The sequence below is a fragment of the Seriola dumerili genome, unplaced genomic scaffold (assembly GCF_002260705.1).
Source record: "Seriola dumerili isolate Sdu_G_001 unplaced genomic scaffold, Sdu_1.0 BDQW01000066.1, whole genome shotgun sequence".
NCBI classification, from domain to species: Eukaryota; Metazoa; Chordata; class Actinopteri; order Carangiformes; family Carangidae; genus Seriola; species Seriola dumerili.
The window spans coordinates 568703-589271 of record NW_019174321.1 but is presented as its reverse complement, the minus strand read 5'-3'; the positions used below and the strand labels follow the sequence as shown (position 1 = coordinate 589271).

The 20569-nt window shown below is 41.3% G+C and overlaps 1 protein-coding gene across 1 annotated transcript in view; it reads left to right on the top strand.

The window, feature by feature from the left end:
• The window catches only part of LOC111219334 (poly(rC)-binding protein 4-like), a 168210-nt gene extending 148114 nt beyond the window's left edge, over nt 1-20096 (top strand). Inside the window, exons 12-15 of the mRNA XM_022741969.1 lie at nt 5324-5376; nt 14631-14800; nt 19661-19940; nt 19998-20096. Of these exons, the coding sequence (XP_022597690.1) occupies nt 5324-5376; nt 14631-14800; nt 19661-19940; nt 19998-20096 (602 nt within the window). The remainder of the gene's footprint in view (nt 1-5323; nt 5377-14630; nt 14801-19660; nt 19941-19997) is intronic.
• The last annotated feature ends 473 nt before the right edge of the window (nt 20097-20569 follow it).

Here is a 20569-nt window from a genome sequence, read left to right as displayed (position 1 = left end):
ACTTTTTATGCCTTACTATACTATGACGTTTTTTTGACTTTTTATGCCTTACTATACTATGACTTTTTATGCCTTACTATACTATGACGTTTTTATGACTTTTTATGCCTTACTATACTATGACTCTTTATGCCTTACTATAGTATGACGTTTTTATGCCTTACTATACTATGACGTTTTTATGACTTTTTATGCCTTACTATACTATGACTCTTTATGCCTTACTATAGTATGACGTTTTTATGCCTTACTATACTATGACGTTTTCATGACTTTTTATGCCTTACTAAACTATGACTTTTTATGCCTTATTATACCATTTCGTTTTTATGACTTTTTATGCCTTACTATACTATGACGTTTTTATCACTTTTTATGTCTTACTATACTATGACTTTTTATGCCTTTCTATACTATGACGTTTTTATGACTTTTTATGTCTTACTATACTATGACTTTTTATGCTTTACTATACTTTGATGTTTTTATGACTTTTTATGCCTTTCTATGCTATGTCGTTTTTATGACTTTTTTATGACTTAATATACTATGATGTTTTTTGACTTTTTATGCCTAACTATATTATGATGTTTTTTATGGCTTAATATATTCTTAAGTAAACAAAGTCAAAGTAAACAAATGTCATAGTATACTAAGGCATAAATTTAAAAAAAAAATCATAGTATAGTAAGTTCTAAAAATGTCAAAAAAACACCATAGTATATTAAGGCATAAAATGTAAAAAAAAAAACACATAGTATAGTTAGTCATACAAAACAACATAGTATTTTTAGGCATAAAATGTCAAAAAACGACAAAGCAGTTAGTCATAAAATTTTTTAAAAAACCTCATAGTATAGTAAGGCGTAAAATGTAAAAAAGAAAACGTCATAGTATAGTAAGGCAATTGTCAAAAAATGTCATAGTATATTAAGCCAAAAAAATAGTATATTTAGGCATAAAATGTCAAAAAATGAAATAGTATAATAAGGCATAAAATGTATAAGAACGATATAGTATAGTAAGGCATAAAATGGAAAAAAAAACATCATATTATAGTAAGGCATAAAATGTCAAAAAACATCATAGTATATTAAGCCATAAAAAACATCATAGTATAATAAAGCATAAAATGTCAAAAAAATCATCATAGTATACTAAGGCATAAAATATAAAAAAAACTACATTGTATAATAAGGCATAAAATTAAAAAAAAACATCATAGTATGCTAAGGCATAAAATATAAAAAAACGACATAGTATAATAAGGCATAAAATTAAAAAAAACAACATAGTATAGTAAGGCATAAAATTAAAAAAAACAACATAGTATAGTAAGGCATAAAATGTCAAAAAAACGACATAGTATAATTAGTTATACAAAACAACATAGTATAGTTACGCATAAAATGTCAAAAAACGACAAAGCAGTCAGTCATAAAATGTAAAAAAAAACGTCATAGTATAGTAAGGCAAAAAATGTAAAAATACAGACATAGTATAGTTCATCATACAAAACAAAATAGTATAGTAAGGCATAAAATGTCAAAAAACGACAAAGCAGTTAGTCATTAAATGTAAAAAAAACATAGTATACTAAGGCATAAAATGCAAAAAAAATACAAAGTATAGTTAGTCATTCAATGTAAAAAAAACTTCATAGTATACTAAGGCATAAAATATAAAAAAAACGACATATATAATAAGGCATAAAATTAAAAAAAACAACATAGTATAGTAAGGCATAAAATGTCAAAAAACGACATAGTATAATTAGTTATACAAAACAACATAGTATAGTTACGCATAAAATGTCAAAAAACGACAAAGCAGTCAGTCATAAAATGTAAAAAAAACGTCATAGTATAGTAAGGCAAAAAATGTAAAAATACGGACATAGTATAGTTCATCATACAAAACAAAATAGTATAGTTAGTCATTCAATGTAAAAAAAACATCATAGTATACTAAGGCATAAAATGTAAAAAAAAAAAAAACGTCATAGTATAGTAAGTTATAAAAATGTCAAAAAAACATCAAAGTATATTAAGGCATAAAATGCCAAAAAACGACAAAGTATAGTTAGTTATAAAATGTAAAAAAAAAACATAGTATAATAAGGCATAAAATATATTTAAAAAAACGTCATAGTATAGTAAGTTATAAAAACGTCAAAAAAACATCATGGTATATTAAGGCATAAAATGTCAAAAAATGACAGTATAGTTAGCCATAAAATGTCAAAAAAAAACATCATAGTATATTAAGGCATAAAATGTCAAAAAACATCATAGTATATTAAGCCATAGAAAACATCACAGTATATTAAGGCATAAAAAGTCAAAAAAACGCCTTTCTCTCTGTGCTATGATGTTTTTAATGCATTACTATAGTATTAGTATGACATTTTTCATGACTTTTTATGCTTTTCTATAGTATGACTATATATTGTCGTAAAATAAATCATACTACATTAGTCCATAAAAAAAATGCCATATTATAGTAATTGCACAAAAACTTCATAGTACAGTAAGGCATGAAAACATCATAATGTACTATTTCAGTTAGAGTTGCCAATTAACCCTAATGTTAAATGAACTCGGCAGGCTCTGGGGTCAACACGTTTGTGGGGACCAAACCACTTGACCCCACAAGTTGAAATAGCTGTTCCACATGGTTTTAGGGTTAGAATCAGGTTTAGATTAGAGTCAGGGTCACGATTTGGCTTTTTGTTGTCATGGATTATGTTAGCATAAGGGGCGATGCAATGCATGTCAATGATAGGGTCTCTACGAAGGTAGTAAAACATGGATGTGTGTGTGTGTGTGTCATGCAGCGGAGACAGGCTGTCAGCAGCTGATCTGTGTTCAGTCTGAACACTGTTGACTTTGAAGTCACTTTGTTGTCACAGTTCTTTCTTTTTTTATTTATTTTTTTTATTTTTGTCCTCTGACACAAAAACTCCACAGACCGCAAAAGAAAAAAAATACTTTTATTCAAAAACCTTATTTTCACTCAAAAAGAAAGTCATTACTTTGAGTTTCATCATTTAAACACACACAGAAGATATTTGTAAAAATACATTAACGTTATCAGACTGGCTTTGAATTCATCTCTCTGTCACATCAACCTCTCGTGCTGTGAGAGTCGTTTTAAGTTCATATTGGATAATAATCCTTGTATAATCATGACTCCAGCCTACAGTTCTGCATTATAATCCCTGTGTGTTAGCTTTGATTCCCAGCATCCAGCTGGGCTCACACACTGACTGTGGAGCAGCTTCTCAAGTCAAACTTTGCCTGTGGATTTTTGGCTGCAGCAGCGAGGCTGCACGCTGCTCTGAACTCTGCTAATTGACTACAAGGTGAAAATCAAAGGTGTAATTGGTTTTCATTCTTTCTTTTTTTTTGTTAAAGACTGTTCAACAATCAGAACAGTGAGCGATGTCATACATATGTTTGAAAACAGTTTTTCTTTGAGTTATTTTGAGAGTCAACAAAGCGTTGTCTCAGTCCACTGTTCGCTCATGAATCATTAATAGTTGGCGAAGCTCCTTCTGTGGCACCTAATCGAGATCTCCTCTTCTTACCCCCTCCTCTTCAGAGGGGTCAGAGGTCATGGTCGGCTACAGAGCTGCAGCTGACAGGGGTTCAGTGTCTTGTTCAAGGACAGCAGCATTACTGTCAGTCACAGAGGACTGAAGCATGTTCTTCTCTGTCACTGTAAATTGTCCATGTGTTCATGCTAACAGGATATTTACATATCATCAGAAACGATTTGTTAGCATTTTGAAAACGACGTGTTCTGCTTCTGTTTTACTGTATTTTATTACAACTTTTCACCATTGATTTGATGCATTTTTTTAAAAACAAAATCCCTGAGATGACACAAACACTTAAACTGTACCTCTGCTGGCAAAGTGAATGATCCACATGTTCTTAAAACTTCTCATAGTCATCAAATCTAAAAAGGAAAAAAAAAACTCAAGAAACAAAAAGAAAAACAATCACGTGATAAATTCAAACCTGCAGTAAAGTAGTAACCAAAATAAAACAAAATACAATACTTTAAGCATAATACTTAATAATACTTAATACATAATACTTTTTTTTTTTTTAGCAAACACCAGGTAACAACCAGCGGACAGATGCTTAAAACTCTTCAGACTCTCCAATAAAACTGCATTTGCACAAAGACAGAAATGCAGATTTATAAAGATGTGTACATTTGATTCAGTTTTATAAATCTCAGTCGTTGTAAAACTAGATGCACAAATTGAAATGCCCCAAATCACCTGTTTGCAAATCAATACTTCTGCCCACAGCGCAGTTTGTGTGGTTTTCACATAGCAGCAGAACAGCTACACGCGACCATTATGCACAGTTATGGGTATTTATAGCACCTGTACACAATCATTAGGCGATATTACAATGATCTTTGTTATAAACCAATCAAGTTATAGCTCACATTGAAAGAGACTGTACAATCCAGAATAAAAATAATAATAATAAAGTGTGAAATCTTGAGACACTGAACATAGTTCTTCAGTTATCGCTTTGAATACAAACACTGAGGAAAGCCACTCAGGTTGTGGAGGTTTTTTGTAAGTGCAGAACATGTAAAATAAAGCTGGTGTGTGAGGCACGCACACACACACACATACACACCCTCACTGTTAGAAAGACACGGTCGCTTTGTCACGTCATTTTTCAAACAAATGCTAACCACACACGCACAGCAGAGAGCGAAAGAAGAGCAAATTATCATGTGGGGATATGGATGGCTGATTATTCCATTATGTCCCAGGTACAGAACTCATCAGTCGTGGCAAATTCTCTCTCTCTCTCTCTCACTCACACACACGCACACACACACACACTTGCTTTCCAGCAGATGTTCACACACTCTATTAGAAGCAGTGTTGGTTCAACTCGCTGTGACCAGACCTCCGCCTGTGGAGAGGAGCGAAGGGGAGGAAGGGAGGAAAGGAAGGAAGGGAAGGAGGAACAGTGACAATCCAGTCAGAGGGCAGGTGTTTCCTGATTCTGGTGTAAAAAATTAGGTCAAAAATTTGTTTTCTCGTCACTTCAGGGTTCCACACAGTGTGGGAACTTTGAGCACTGACTTGTCTGCTTTGTATCTGTTCACAGTTTTTATTCACAGTCTGTTTTTTTTTATATACAAATACAGATCTTTTCAAAGTCTGCACAAGCTTGAATTTCTCCTGCAGATTTCTTTCACAGGTTTATTTACAGCCACTTTTACATCACTTTAACTCTCTCTCTCTCTCTCTCTCTCTCTCTCTCTCTCTCTCTCTCAGGAGGGGTGGAAGCCAACTCACAAACCACGTCTCAGGAGCTCCTCATTCCAAACGATGTAAGTGCTCTGGATGTAAATTAATATAACTTGACATAATTGACACAATTTGCCACATGCATCGCCACGCCACCTCTTCTCACAGTGACACAGACACTTTGCACTGGTATCATAATGTCTGATCTACTGACGATCGACGTCCATAAATCTGATTAGAATTCATCCAGAAAGTCGTTCCACATTCTGTAACTTCAGATCTTCACTATCAAAAGTAACTGAGGTAAAAAAAAAATTTAAAAAAAAGTTTATTTTAAAGTTATTTGATAACTCTACTTCAGGTTTCTCCAGATTAGTTGTGCAGTGCAGGAGAATCTTTACCTCGTGGTTTGATATTGAAACTTGACAGAAGAAAGGAAACTAACGAGCTGAAGTCAAAAGGAAACGGAGGCCAGTCTAGCCCGGTCTAAGATGGCGGCGATGCTGACGTAAGATCCAGCAGCCGATACGGCGTCTACGCATATATGTCTATGGGTGTTTGGTCATAAACCACAGTGTTGGAGAATTTAAATTTTTGACCTGATGATTTGCGCTAGATGAAAAAAGCAGAGGATCAAAGTTATTGCAGTTCATCCTGAGGGGAACGTGAATGCTTCATAACAATCCATCCGGCAGTTGTCGAGATATTTCACTCTGGATCAAAGAGGTGGGCAAAAGTAGCCACAAAACTAAAAAAAAAAAAGCTCTGCTGTATGAGACGTACACCACAGATTATTCTAACCTGAGTGTCTGACTGTGGGTTGGGGCTGATTATTATCTGAAAAAATATGAGCACATACTAAAAAAAAAAACGAGGCGCTCCTGCCCTCAGCCTCCGAGCCAGCTGCAGTGCAGAGCTGCTAACGACACACTGTCCAGGCAGTGAATCAGAGCGGGGGAACAGTTCAGTGTCGTGCTCAAGGACACGTGACGTTTGATGGACATGTTGACTGTCGAGAGGTCAAAGCAGCGACTTTTAGTTTATAAGAAAGCCTTTGGCCACCCTGTCTCTCCCTCCCTCTGCTCGTCTCTCCCTCCTCCTCAACTCACCCTCACCCTCCCTCTGTCTGTCCATCACAGGCAGTAATTCACCCGTCAGCGTTCAGCTGTTCAGTGCTTCACCGACGGCGACGGCGACGTGGCTCCTTTCAAAACTCTGAATTAAGCATCAAAGTAATTAAGCTGTTTACACGACTGTAATGTGACTCCTCGTCTAATAATCTGGCTCAGGAACGATAAGCAGTTATTGTGAACGTTCAGACAAAAAAATAAATAAATAATAATAATGAACACAGACCCGGCCTGACCGCGTATAAAGAGAAGCACAGCCACAAAAAACACAACATGAGATTAAAGCAAACTTTGCTGCACTCACTCTTTCAGCTTGGTTTGTCGTGGGACGTCAGAATGAAGCTGCTCACACACATTAAAGCACTGTGACGCAGGAGAAGTCTGAGTCTGCGTCCCGTGGCACGCTTCATTAGCAGAGAGGAATTAAACTGAGCCACAAACATTTACACTGGCGTCTGACGGCATGTTGAATTTTAGTGGAATAAGGGTCAGCACGTTTGTTTATTTTCCCCACATAAATTATATGCCTGGATCTAAGAATGTGAGTCTGTTGGTGTAAGACCAGCATGGGTAACTGGATACAAGGAAAATCATTTCAAAATTAAACAGGAAAGCATAAATACAAAGCCCAAACAGTCATTTTAGGGGAAAATTATGACAATTACAGTGTTGAGTTACTAACTTTTTATAACAATAATTTCAAAGAGCAAAAAAGAGTCTGTTTTCCTTCCAGGGGCATGATGGGAGAGTGTGGTAGACATACGCTGTAAAAGGTGTAACAGTACCACAGTATTACAGTTTGCGGCACATCGTGTGTGTGTGTGTGTACATGTGCAAGCAGACTGAATGTAGAACTATATGTTAGTAAGGCCGTTATGGACAGTAAAACAGTGAGACAGATGTAAAACCAGATGTAGGAAATGGCGATAATGATCATGTAAGTGTCGACATAACGCCGCTCCGGTGTGAGCTGATCCACGCCTGATTTACATCGAAGTTTAATACGAGATTCGCAGATCAGCTCTGGTTCAGAGCCGAGAAAACGAACCTGTTTGTTTGTGTTTTCCGTTATCATCACAATCACAGCACACACCGCCTCACAGACTGGCAGGGAGCGGCAGACTACCTCACAGTCAGACCTTTACTGCCGTTCACATTACAAACTTCTTCCCGTTTAACCGGCTGCTGACAGCACCGGCAAACAGAATCATGACAGTTTAATGAAAACCACCAAACAGAGGTTTTAAATTTGGTTCACTGGCGATCCACGGATATACGTGGTGCTGGATGGGAAAACGCGAAATGGGAACAGGAGCGCAGCGAGCGAGCAAGTGTGTTTTTCCCATTAACTCTGAGAGGATATGCGTGCTCCCCCTTTCTGCCTCACTTCACTCTACGAGTCGTCCTCTACTTTGCCGCTCTCCGTCCATCCATCAGTGGCTGTCAGTCAGTCATTCAGTCCGTCTCACAGCGGTTGCCTGGAGCCTCCGTCCCGCAGTCAAAACACTGGGTTAAAAACAGCAGCCGGATCCCAGTGTGTCAGCAGCTCCGTCTGCAGGACAAACACAGAGACACACACACACACACACACCACACACGCGTTACCTTCACTTAAGCGTCAGGGAGCCAGGCACCATTTGTTGTCACTATGTTATTTCAATGCAAACAGGAAACATTCCCTCCATTTTCCCAGGAGCACCTCAATGAAAAATGTTAACAGCATCCACTAAATCTTCTAAGCTGAAACTAAAATCAAACCTTCGACCATGAAATAGGATAAAAATGACCCACAAGTGCCGTCACTTTTTAGGATCTGGAACATACCAAGTACCAAAATCTGGGTTTAAAGGTTTTAAATGGTTTAAACCAAGTGGACCGTGCTGAGGGCGATGACTGTTTCATTGTGACATCACAAAGTTGCAGAAGTCCCGACGGCTGGTTTTAAGGCTCAGTTCCTGAATACAGGCTGTGTGTGTTTCTCTGTGGACTGAGGCTTTGATACTTTCACAGTATTAATATAGAACCTAGACCTGATCTATAATCACACTACACCTGGAAATCCCACTCTATATAATATGGAACCTTTAAAATCATTAACTAATAGTTTATTTATTTAGCAGACTCGGCCACAAGCCCAGCAGACGTGCATTTCATCAATATTGTGTCTATATTGTATATATTGTATCGATCTAAGAGCAGCAGAAAAGACAGAAATCTTTAGCTGCTGGAAGTCGACAATGTGGAGGTCTTCATGGGAAAACCAGACCCGACTCTGGACCTGAGTCAGACCAGGTCCAAATTATACCCCTACCGCCCCAGGTGCCAGTATCTTCTCAGATCAAGTTGTGCATCACAATCAACACAGGAGAGAAAAATTGGGAAATCAGGAGCCTGTGTTAAAAATACATGTGCTAATAAATAACAGTTACATACAGTATATATCGTTGCAGGAGGAGAAAAATCATTCCCATAAATTAGTTTGTGAAGCAGATCAATTATTTTTGGACTCTGACATCGTTGGAAAAAACACGTCGTGCAAACTAGTTCTGTCTGAGCGTAACCCGAGTCTTCGGCTCTTTCCGGATCAGGTCTAATTATTCTCAGGTCTGTTCCGGTCGGTTCTTCCCGCGCTCCGATCCACGTTTCTCTTTCAAAATTCATTCATGCACGTCCGCTCAGGTTTTTACCGAGGGTCATTTTCAGACTTTGTGAGGATCTCTAATAGCCTGTCTGATTCTTTCATGCTGGAGTTAGCTTCCCGCCGCAGACGATGTCTACAGTTTCCGTCTAACCTTACGTGTTTTAACCACCCACCAACAATCGGCCGTAAGCTATAGTTTATCCGCCATAAGATTGTTCCTTAACTTCAACATAAATCTGCAGAATCACAGTGTTGACGTTCTTTTCTGGCGATGGAGAGAAAAATGAGAAACTGCACAAATCGGAGATGCGAGTGGAGATTCAGAGATCAGATTCAGAGGGCAGTTAGAAAATAAACAGCAGAATACAGTGAATACACGTGGCGCTGCTCATACATTGAACCCTCCCTCCACAGTTGTCGTGTTTCCCACATTTCTCGCTGTTTCTGCCCGAGGCTTCGTTCATTCTTCAGCATCTCTCTCCCCGGGAACTCACACAGTCATGTTCCGTCAACATCTCTCCACACTTTATATACGAGCCATCTGCGGCACAGGAAACTCCGCCTCTCCGCTCTGACACGATAATCAACACCTCCGCAGGTGCCGCCACCTTTCAGGTATAAATGAAGCATCAGTTTCAAGGCCCTGGAGCGTCCATTCATGTTTCTGTGCAGTTTTAGCATATGTACACACACACACACACACACACACACACACACACACACACAGATCACGTGTGTGTGTGTATATATGGGAGAGAATGGTGTGAGGATCAAAAGGAGAACCAGCAACACCATAATAGCTTAAGACCCTGTGCATGTAAGTGTGTGATGTTTGTGTTTGTGTTTGTGTGTGTGTGTGTGTGTGTGTGTGTGTGTGTGTGTGTGTGTCACTGAGCAGGGCCAGGCAGAGCAGCTTAATGACATCCTATAGCTCACAGTCTCACAGTTAGAGATTTAACAGCAACCCTCTCTCTCTCTCTCTCTCTCTCTCTCTCCTTCAATAAACCTTTTCCAAATTACAAGGGCAGCGGGGAATCGCCCAAAAATAGCCCTCTCTTCGTCCTCTTCCTCCTCAGCTTCAAGCCGATTTTACCCAACAGCACTTACATAAAAGCCGCTCGGAAAGAGGGGGCACGTAACACTGTACAGAGTCCTGCGAAAGAACCTCGTATCTCCGGAGCAGTCAGCCTTGTAGAAAGTGTAAAAGCCAAAGCTTGTTTTCACAGCGAGGGCCACTGCGACTGTTTCTCCCGCAGTGGCGGGGGGGGGGTGAACATTTTTAAGTGGAGTCAGTTTTTATTAGTGTCACCAAACATGAGGATTTTTCAGTCTGTAAAAGTCACAACGCCCTCTTTGTTTAGTCACGTGACTCTGGAAAAAACTAAACAAAAACAGGACTGTCCTCGTGTAGAAAATGAGCCCACAGGCCGAACCACAGTTATGTTTTGTTGCTAGGCGACAGCAGCAAAGTGACGTAGTATAAAGAGCGAGAAAGTCCACGTCAGGACGAGGTCGTGGTGGACGGATGGATCAACGGGAATATGACACAGGAGCGCGGCGTTCGATTCCCATGTGAAAAGTAGCAGCTTGACAAAGTTAACCACGTTGTTATTATTGTAACCATGACAACAAAGATCTTTTATAGTACTTATATTAACCCAAACCACGATCTTCTCCCCTTAAACCTAACCAAGTAGTTTTACGTAGCCACGTTAATTATGAAGGTTTCCTCATTTGGTTGACGACAAAAACGTATTTGCTGTCGCACGTCAGTACGACAGTATCACGAGGCCTTTGATGCACCGGCCCTGATCTGCACTTACATAGTGTTTTCTTCTAGTCACATGTGGACTGAAGGAGCCGGGGATCGAACCGCCGACCCTCTGATTAGTGGACAACCTGCTCTACCTTATGCTGTCCACTGACATCGCTGTAATACATTTACTTTAATTACACGGCGCAGCGGTTCGCACTGTCGCCTCACAGATGGCGGTCCTGTGATAGACTGGCGATATCAGCTGGGATTGGCTGCAGCCCCGCTGTGACCCTAGAAGGATAAAGCGGTATGGATAATGGATGGATGGACTATAATTACATACAGGCCTGACCTGGAGATATGAGGGTTTTTTTTTTTTTTTTTTTTGCTGGGTCGTACAGGAGGAAGTCCGAGCGCCTGGTGCCTCTGCTGGTCGTGACTCGCAGCCTGTGATTCAATGAGGCCGTTCAAGGGGGTCGAACGGCGGCTAAAGGTGGATTTCACACAAATGGGTCCTGACCTGGTTGTTGTCAGCTGGCACTTTGTCATCTGTCTCTCCCACAGTGTCATTATAGCTTCCACACACACACACACACACACACACACACACACACACACGCACACTTACATTATCAGACCTCTTTCCACGAATAGCCCACAGAGCAGATCTCCTCCATCAGAGCCTGGTGGTCAGATGACTTGTGGGGACAGGAATGTTTGTGCAGAGAGAGAGAGAGAGAGAGAGAGAGAGAGAAAGGGGCAATGAAGGAGTGAAAGATATCGAATGAAGGATGCAGAAAAAGGTGAAGTGAGCAGGCGAGGAGGCAGAAAGTGTGAATAAGAGAAAGATCTGGGTCATACACAGATAAAAGTGAGAAGGCTGAGAGGAGAGGATCAGTGGAGAGTTCTGCCTCTGAGTCTCTGTGTCGGAGAACTTTCATTCAGAGATGATTTAAAAACAGAGGTGAACCCTTCGGCTGCCAGTGCCGCGCCCCCCAGGCCCAAAATCTGCAACGCTGGGTATCGTAGTAGCCCAACCCCCCAACCAGGTTTAGTTTGATGTGACTTCAAGTGGAGGATCTGACACCAGAACCTGCCTCGGCTCCTGGAGGACTTGATCCCCAACCGGGTCTCCTAGTCCCTGTTAGAGAAACACATTTAAAAAGAAATGAAAGTAGACGCTTCTGTACAGGTGAGGAGGACTCACTGAAGGTTTGATGAAGATGATCAGTCACCGGATCTGTACCCGGTTTAACGCCCTTGCGAGATGTTGGAGCGACGTGTTAGAGCCATCAGCATCAAAACACCAGAATCGAGAGCGTGTCCTTTGGGAGAGCGGTGTTTACCCCTCCGGTGGAGACAGGGAGAATCTGCGATGATCGACTTGAGTCTTGATTTTCAGGGCTCCTGACTCGACTCAGATTTGAGCACTGATGACTCGGACTCGGACTCGACTGCGCTCTGAAATTTGTGATGAGGACACTCACTTTCTTTTTGTTAATAGTGCATTTGTTTGGCAGTTGTTTCACACAGTAAATAAACTCCCTTTAAAATAGTGACAGACCTTTTCTTTACTTCTTTGCCTCAGACTCGGACTCAGACTCGATTAGTCGGAACTGGAGACTCGAGGTTTAGTGACTCGACTGCAACACTGCTGGAGACCAAAACAAACACTTTGGTTAAGGAATGAGGGAAAGATCGTGGTTTGTGTTCCGTGTGTTTTGTGTTTCAAGTCACTGTTGACTCTTTCAACACGTAACCAAGACCATCTCTCCCCCGAGCTGAGAGCGCCTGAACAAAACCAAAAAAACGCTAAACGTACTTGGCCCACAAGCCACTTCCTGAAAGGTTACTGTCCCTGGATTCTGCTTAATGCTTCTAAAAACTGTTGCCGTTTTATACAACTGCAGCTGAAGCAGCGTGTGGCGTCGAACAGACACGTTTCCTCTGGATGGTTTTGATCCGACTGTGTTGTTGCTTACGGCTCCGTACGACCGGCGGAGACACGTCTATATTTCCTTCTTTGTAGTTCACAAAATTGTCTGTGTTTTCTCATCTTGACAGAACGAACTCTAAATATTTAAATCAAGCAATAACTTCACTGTGATCGCAAGAAAAAAAAAAAATTTAATTAGTAGAAAGAGAATGAAATTTCCCCGTCATTACAAGTCATTAACCTAAAACAAATCATTTCCCTGTGAAGCGAAGTATTACAACCGTTCTTACCATCTTTTAACTTTCATTATAAGTAAACAAATAATTAAGTGTAAATGCTGAAGTTAATTAACATTATATGTTTTTTAATATGATGGATTTGAAGTTAATGAGCCGTAATGAGGGTTAATTAGCTGTTTTTGCCGATTCTTTACACCACACTGCTCTTATGGGGCTCCGAAAAATATACCATTGTTATTCTGTTTAAATTGGATTATATTTAGATTCTCTCTCATTATATTCCTGTCACGTCTAATAATATTTAAGTCATTTAAATGTATGTTGTTTCAGAGCAGAGAAAAGTGATGACTGACAGAGTTTATGTTGCGGAGTCATTCAGATTTATTATTCTGTCGGAGGTCGTCCTGTTTTATTTCAACTCTCAAATTTCCTTGCCGTTATTTTCAGTCTTTGTGTTTCGTTATTATCAAGTTTCTGTCTCGTCTGTGCAAAAAGAGACAAGGTCAATGGTGCAACCTTCGCACGCAGGAGCTAACGAGGCATGTTTACGATCCGAGCTGACACCACAGTAAATATCAGTCTGTTGTTACGGTGACACCTACTGTACGACAAAACCCCCGCTGGGCCTGGTACACACACACACACACACACACACTCACAAAGCTGCTGGCAGGCAGACGTGTCAGAGCTTACCACCTGTTGCTATTTCGTATTTTTAGATACGAAAAGATAACAAGATGGATGGATGGATGGAGAGGCTGAAAACATAAACGACAGAGATAGAGGTGGTGTAGGTGTGGGTTCACAAGGTCCGACACCAGCAAAGAAAAAAAGAAGTTAATGACATTTTCTGTCGCTTGTTCTCTTCTGTCGGGCGTTGAGACTGCGTTGGTTCAGCTCTGTCTCTCACTTCAGTTTTGATGCATTCAGAGGGGGTTTCTAATAATCTGTCCACCTCCGTCCATGGTCAGAAAGTTTTCACGTCCTCTTCAGTAAAAGCGCTGACGCCAGACACAGCAAAGTCCTGCAAAAGTATCTGAGTATAATCAGGAAAATGTTCATAAAGTATTAAACGTAAAAGAACTTAATGCAGAAAATCTGTTTTACTGAATTTACTCGTATATACCTCAAACTTCCTCAAAATTATTCAAATGCTTGTCAAAATAGTCGGCAGTCATTAATTGACTCATCGTTTAAGTTGTACTAGTATCTACCACTGGATTAGCAGTTTAGTTTATGACAAAGTATATGCAAATATCTTGATTTGTAAAGTAAGTGAACTAGTGTCCAGGAAGTCTTCGTCAATGAGCCAAATACACAGACCAGGATCCTGGAACCGGCAAAACAACATGGAATCGTTCATGTTGTTAAAGGGGCACTCGTCTTCTGTGACTCTGTAATCTCAGTCAGTCAGTTAGTGAGTTAGTTAGTTAGTTAATTAGTTAGTTAGTTAGTTAGTCAGTTGGTTGGTTGGTTGATCGGTCGGTCCACCGCTTTGGTCCAGACTGAAATATCTCAACTACTGGGACAGATGAAAGATAGAAGACGGTACAACGCTGCTTCATGGGAATGTTCTCTAATCTTCTGAATCGTCTGTCTCACCCCCCCCCCCCTCCCCCCTCCCCTCCCTCACAGCTGATTGGCTCAATCATCGGTCGCCAAGGCACCAAGATAAATGAGATCCGGCAGGTGTCGGGGGCTCAGATCAAGATCGGCAGTCAGATCGACAGCACCAGCGACCGCCACGTCACCATCACCGGCACGCCGATAGCCATCAACCTGGCCCAGTACCTAATCACTTCATGGTAAGTATCAACGCTACGGGGGAGTGTCTGCAGAAAATAGACCAAAATAATTTGCTTTATGGTCAGAACTGCTGAATTAGATACGACACGATCCAGATTTCTGTCTCAATAACTTTTCCATGAGAGGAAATTTAGTTCTTCTGCTTCCTGGGTCAGTATTTTGTTTTTGGGGTTGTTTTTCCATTTTCAACTCTGGTAGTGTTTTTTTTTTTTGTTTTTTTTAAATGAATCACAGATAAAAAACACAGTGGAGATCACAGAGAAAACTGCTTTCTTCCTCAAAATCATTATGTTCAGTCATTTCATACGCTGAATAACTGAGAACACAGGACCGGATCAAAGCCGCCGGGGACGCAAAAACCCTCACAAGTCAATTACTGCTTCAGTGCAAATCTTCATATTAATAATAATCATCATGTGCATCATGAGTTTCATCATGAACATGAATTTATTTATTTTCATAGTGTTGCAACTTCATTGGCAACAACACACAGTCACAGTCACAGAACCAGATAGAAAAGAGTATTAGTCCTTCTGTTTTGTGAGAGGCTCAGACTCCTCCTCCTCTCTTCTGATTGGCTCACCGACCTGTTGTCACTAGAGCTCCAGAGAGAAGCCTGAGAGAGGAGATGTAAAACTACACTGAGATGGTTTTTGGTTCTTAAAACCCACAAATATATCTTCTCATGGATCAAACACTTCAAATAAAACACAGGAAAAGTGTAAAATATGGAGCTTTTAACCTTTTTTATTTTACCGTAGCATAAATGCACTCTTCTGCACAGTGCATGCATCGTGAAGTAGGAAGTGTCACCTGAAAAAATCATTACATGATAAAAAGAAATGAAGCTGTACATCAGAAGTAGAGATCAAGTAAGTCCCTCCTTCACCGAGCCATTTAATCGTGGCTGTGAATGTGAGCGACGTGAGATACAGACTGTCGGGGAGGCTTTAATACAAGTTACCACCACCATGAATATGCAAATTCATGATTGGACTCTGGATGAAATTGATATTTCACTTACTAGTCATCGTGCCGCTGACAGTGGGGAGAAATCACACACACACACACACACACACAGTGTAAAGCAAATGTAAGGATGGGTCAGCCTCATTCAGTCTGAAATGTCAGGTCATCCAAGGTGACAATGACGCTGAAGTGTCCATGACAAATCTGCTCTTTTCCTTATTTTTTTTATTTTTTATCAGTCTCCACACAGATAAGACGATCTGCCAAAGTTTATTCCATCTGCGTCGTCTGTCGGCCGGGTCTCCCACCAGCTGACCGCAGAGCAGCAGCTAGATTCACTCCCGTCTCTTTGGTAGATAGTTGAGCCGAACTTCGGCAGGAAATATATCACCTCTTACTCCTCTACATGTTTCTGACAGATGTAGTTACCAGTTTGTTTCGCATGGTTTCAATAAAATAACTGTCGGAGGCCCAAAGAGAGCCTCGGATTTATCTACTGACCTTTTGGAGGGGCTTGACCACTAACCTCACTACTATACACTGTGTATACAGTATACCAGAGGTCACTAAAAAGGTGGGCCGTGGTCCAGATATGGACGCAGACGGACTGTCGAAGCGTCAGAGCCATATTGTCTGACAGTTGTCTATTTGACAGATTTTCTTCCCCCGGTTCATTTCCTGCAGTAAAGATGTCAGGAGACGCTGTGAACTCCTTTTCACTCCTGAATTTTTCTTTCCCTCGTTGCAGCAAAACACGAAACCTTCAGAAACTTCTGCAGGTTGAAACTGGACGAACCAAAAACTTTCAGCGCCGAAAGACATAAACAGACTGAAAACTAGGCTTGGGAGATATTCTTATTTTAATAATGTCCAGCCCAAATATCATGATATATATTATTGCGTTATTACAATATCATTGCAATATACGATATTATCATGATATACGATATTTAATTTTTTTTTTTTATATTATGAAAAATATTGCATATGGTGGGAAATATTGCAATATTTGATATTAGCGAATATCAGCCCAAGCCTACTGAAGACGATTACTACCCTAGCAACATTACCGCTACAAACAACCCACAATGCAACACTCTCTGTCGAATACGATGATGGTGTGAACATGTAATTGTCTCGTCCCCCGAATTTAAGACGACTCCAACTTTTTCAAATCTGACTTCCAGATGAAAACATCGTCTGATATTCAGGCCAATACAGTATATTGATTTATATTATGTTGAAATGAATTAACACTTACCTTCTATGACGCAGACGCACGGCTTCACCCTCTCCTGTTGCGGAGCACTCAGAACGGTTGCGTTTGCTTTGTGGCAGTGACAAATGGAGGATGACCGCTCTGATCTGAACGTGACTCCCTTTTATCTGCTGTTGATTATTCATGCCTCGGAGCGCGCTCCCTGCGGACCTTCGCGTGCAATCAGGGAAGCTGTCAGGCACAAACGCTCCCACCACAGTGTGGAGAGAAGGGGGGAAGAAGAAGAAGAAGAAGAAGCCACAGCTTGAATAGATGCAAGAAATGTTTCCAATCACTCAGTCATTGGGCCGAAGAGTTCATTTGCTTACATGGTACACTGATAAAATTATAAAGAGATCTTACAGCAGCTTCAGTTCAGCTACTGTGTAAAGATCAGTGTGACAGTTTCCTGTTGTGTTCATCTTGAATTCCAGCTTCTTTCTTTTTACAAACAGCTCAGTTTCGTCCTTCTTTACCTCTTGAACATCAGTCCCGCTGTCTTTAAACGCAGCTTGTTGAGAAACAGAAAGCGACACAGTTTGGCAGAAGATGTAAATGTCAGTGTCGCTTGCAGAGGGTGAGGCACATTCATGTGTGTTACAGAAGAAAAAAAAAAATCATGACAAGCTGTGTCCTAAAATGCCGTTTACACTCGATATTAAGCTGTGAATGTGTATGAGCGGAGTATGTACAGTAATGGATGGTGTAAGTGCACATGCACCACATCTGGAGGTGGTGTGGCTCATATCCAAAGCAAAGCCTTCTCCATCTGCAAAGGAAAACTCCATATAGCAGCATTACTAATCTGATCTGCATATGGAAACCAATCAGAGTCGAAATGCAAGAGTAATTAATTGTCCAGGTGTTGTCAATATCCAGATAATGTGTCCAGATAACAGGTTGCATGTTAATACCAGGTGTGTTTGGGTGTTTTGGGGGGGGGGGATGCTATAGTGAATTTAAATGTACAGTATTTTAGAGAGCTGAAGTTCCATCATCACTCTGAGAGGAAACATGAGACTTGACTGGCTGCTGCACTGCTGCTCTTTATTGCCAGTAAAATCCCATATGATGATCTTTAGCATTCAGCAGCTACAGCTCCCTTTAGGTTTCGGTAGCACGCCTCGGGCTAACGCTACATTCATACGCATACAGATGCAAAGTAGTGAGCAGGTTCTGGCCTTTTAATGCAGCTGTAGCTCTGTGGGTTTGTTGAGCATGTCCTTTACATGATCTGCTGCGACTGTAGTATCTGTAATATCTCTATACAGCCCAAATATCACAATATAATATATTACCATATATTATTACCATAATTTTGTCGTATTATGTTATGTATTAGTATTGCATGTTTTTTTGGGGTTTTTTTAACATATATATTTATATTATTGTATGTTATGTTTCAGATATGAGCGATGTAAACAGTAGTTCAATGTACGGTAAGCCAAGCATGAAATGAGGGTCGGACTAAGCAGCGGGGAGACTGCAAAACTTCTGCAAATAAATAAATGATAATGTTTTTTTGCTGTTATGAAAAATATCGCTAATTTCAAAATGATCAAATATCGGCCCAAGCTGATTGCACAGTTGTTTTCTGATGTATCCTCCTGCAGCTGTTGGTTTCTTGACAAACCTTTTTACATTGTGCTACATGTCGTTGAATCTGTTTTCACTACAGTAACGACGCCCGGGAGGGCCGGAGGGATCCACACGGCCGTCCCGTGTCTGCGCTGGGAGTGAACTCCGCTCTGCCAGTGTAGCAGAGGAGTAAATAGCTCTGCGCTTCTGTTTTCTGCAGACATTAAAACGATCTCAGCTGGCTCTGGCCTGGTTTGTCTCCCGCGTTGCATCAGAGGAGATGTGCATATGAAGTTGAGCTTTTCTCGACTTTCCCCCGCGGTGTCGCTGGGGCGGCCTCTTCAAATCTCTGTAGCTCAGCAGGAGGCGGCGAGCTGCAGCGACAGGCCCCACTCAGAGTGAAGAGCAGCCGTTTTGCCTTTAACGTCATTTTATTTTATCTTGGTTAAAATTCTCATGTTGTTAAATGTTGCCGTCCAGTCCAAACGCACGGAGCTAGTAGCACAGATGCTAACCGTCTGCGTGGAGTGGGACTTCAGCTCTCTAAAACGATAAATGGGTTGTTTGTGGTACAGAAGGTTTTTTATGCTTCTTCATCATCTTCATCATCTCTGACAAAGCTTTCATCCTAATATATCTATAATGGTTTTGTTCCCTCCTCCCTAAGCCCCCTCCCAAGCCATCACCCCAACTTATACAGCACACCCCCCATCCGTACAGCGAACTCCCCTACAATAATCTGTTGCAACCTCCAGCAAAACACACCTGTCTTATGATTTTAGTTTTGTCAAATTTCCTTTGTTTCATTTTTACTCTCCAAAATATCCTCTTTGTTTTCCTGTTAATTTTCCTTTTTTGGTTTTTACTCTTGATTTCTTTAACATGTCTTTTATTTAACCCTCTAACCCTTCTCCATCCAAAAATCCCTCTTCCTTACCCCTCTCCCCTTCCCTCCACCCTCCGTCCCCTCCCTTCCTTCCACCTCCTCTCCCGACCTCTTCCTCCTTCCTTCCCTCCCTCCCTCCCTCCTTCCCCCGTACCTCCCCTCCTCCAGTTTAGAGACCGCCAAATCCACCGCCCAGTCCTCCTCCATGCCGTCTCCCGTTGACCTGACCATGAGCTTCACCCAGCCCGCCCCCCCTGCCTCTGCCTCGTCCTCCTCCTCCTCCCCCCTGGCAGCGATGGGCGCCACACTGTCCCACGCTCCCATCCTGGGCGCTCCCTACGCCCTCCCACTCTCCAGCCTCCTGGGAGTGAAATCCATCCCCTACCTGGCACTCTCCACCCCTCCCGCCTCAGCAGCAGCGGCGGCGGCAGCGGCGGCGGCCATCGGGGCTCCCATGTTGCAGGGCTCCATGCCCACGGCGGCAACGGCGGGCGTCCCGGTTCAGGCTCATGCGGCGGCAGCTCTGGCGTCCTACACGGCCAAGATCTCATCCTCAGCCAACGGGATGAAGAAGCCAGAGAGACAGAAGTTTGCTCCGTACTAATGAAGGAGGAGGAATCTGCATCACTGAGGTAGCTCCTGCGCTGGTGTTCAGATGGACAGGGCAGTTTTTAATTTCCTGCTTTTACTCTTTTATTCCTCTGTCTCTCTCTCGTTCTACTGTTTCTTTCTTGGCCTCTCTTCCTCTCTCCTCCACTTTTCTTTAAAACTGTCAAAGTGGGATCAGTGGAACATGTTTGATTTCAGATAGGGCCACAACATCATCCATGGAGGCCATGCACAGCAGCAACACACTGGGTTTTCCCATGGTGCAGTGGTTGTGGTTGTGTGGCGTGTTGGAGGTTCGCCACAGTAAGAGTCTGTTCAGCTCAATGCGGCTGGTTCTGTTTGTGCTGTTCCCGCCTGCAGTATTTAAAACTGATCTGCAGACCAAACAACACAGAAGACGTCCAAATCTGTTTTTTACTGAAGGATGGCACCTTTAACTTGGGGATAAATACACTGCATTTCCTGTAA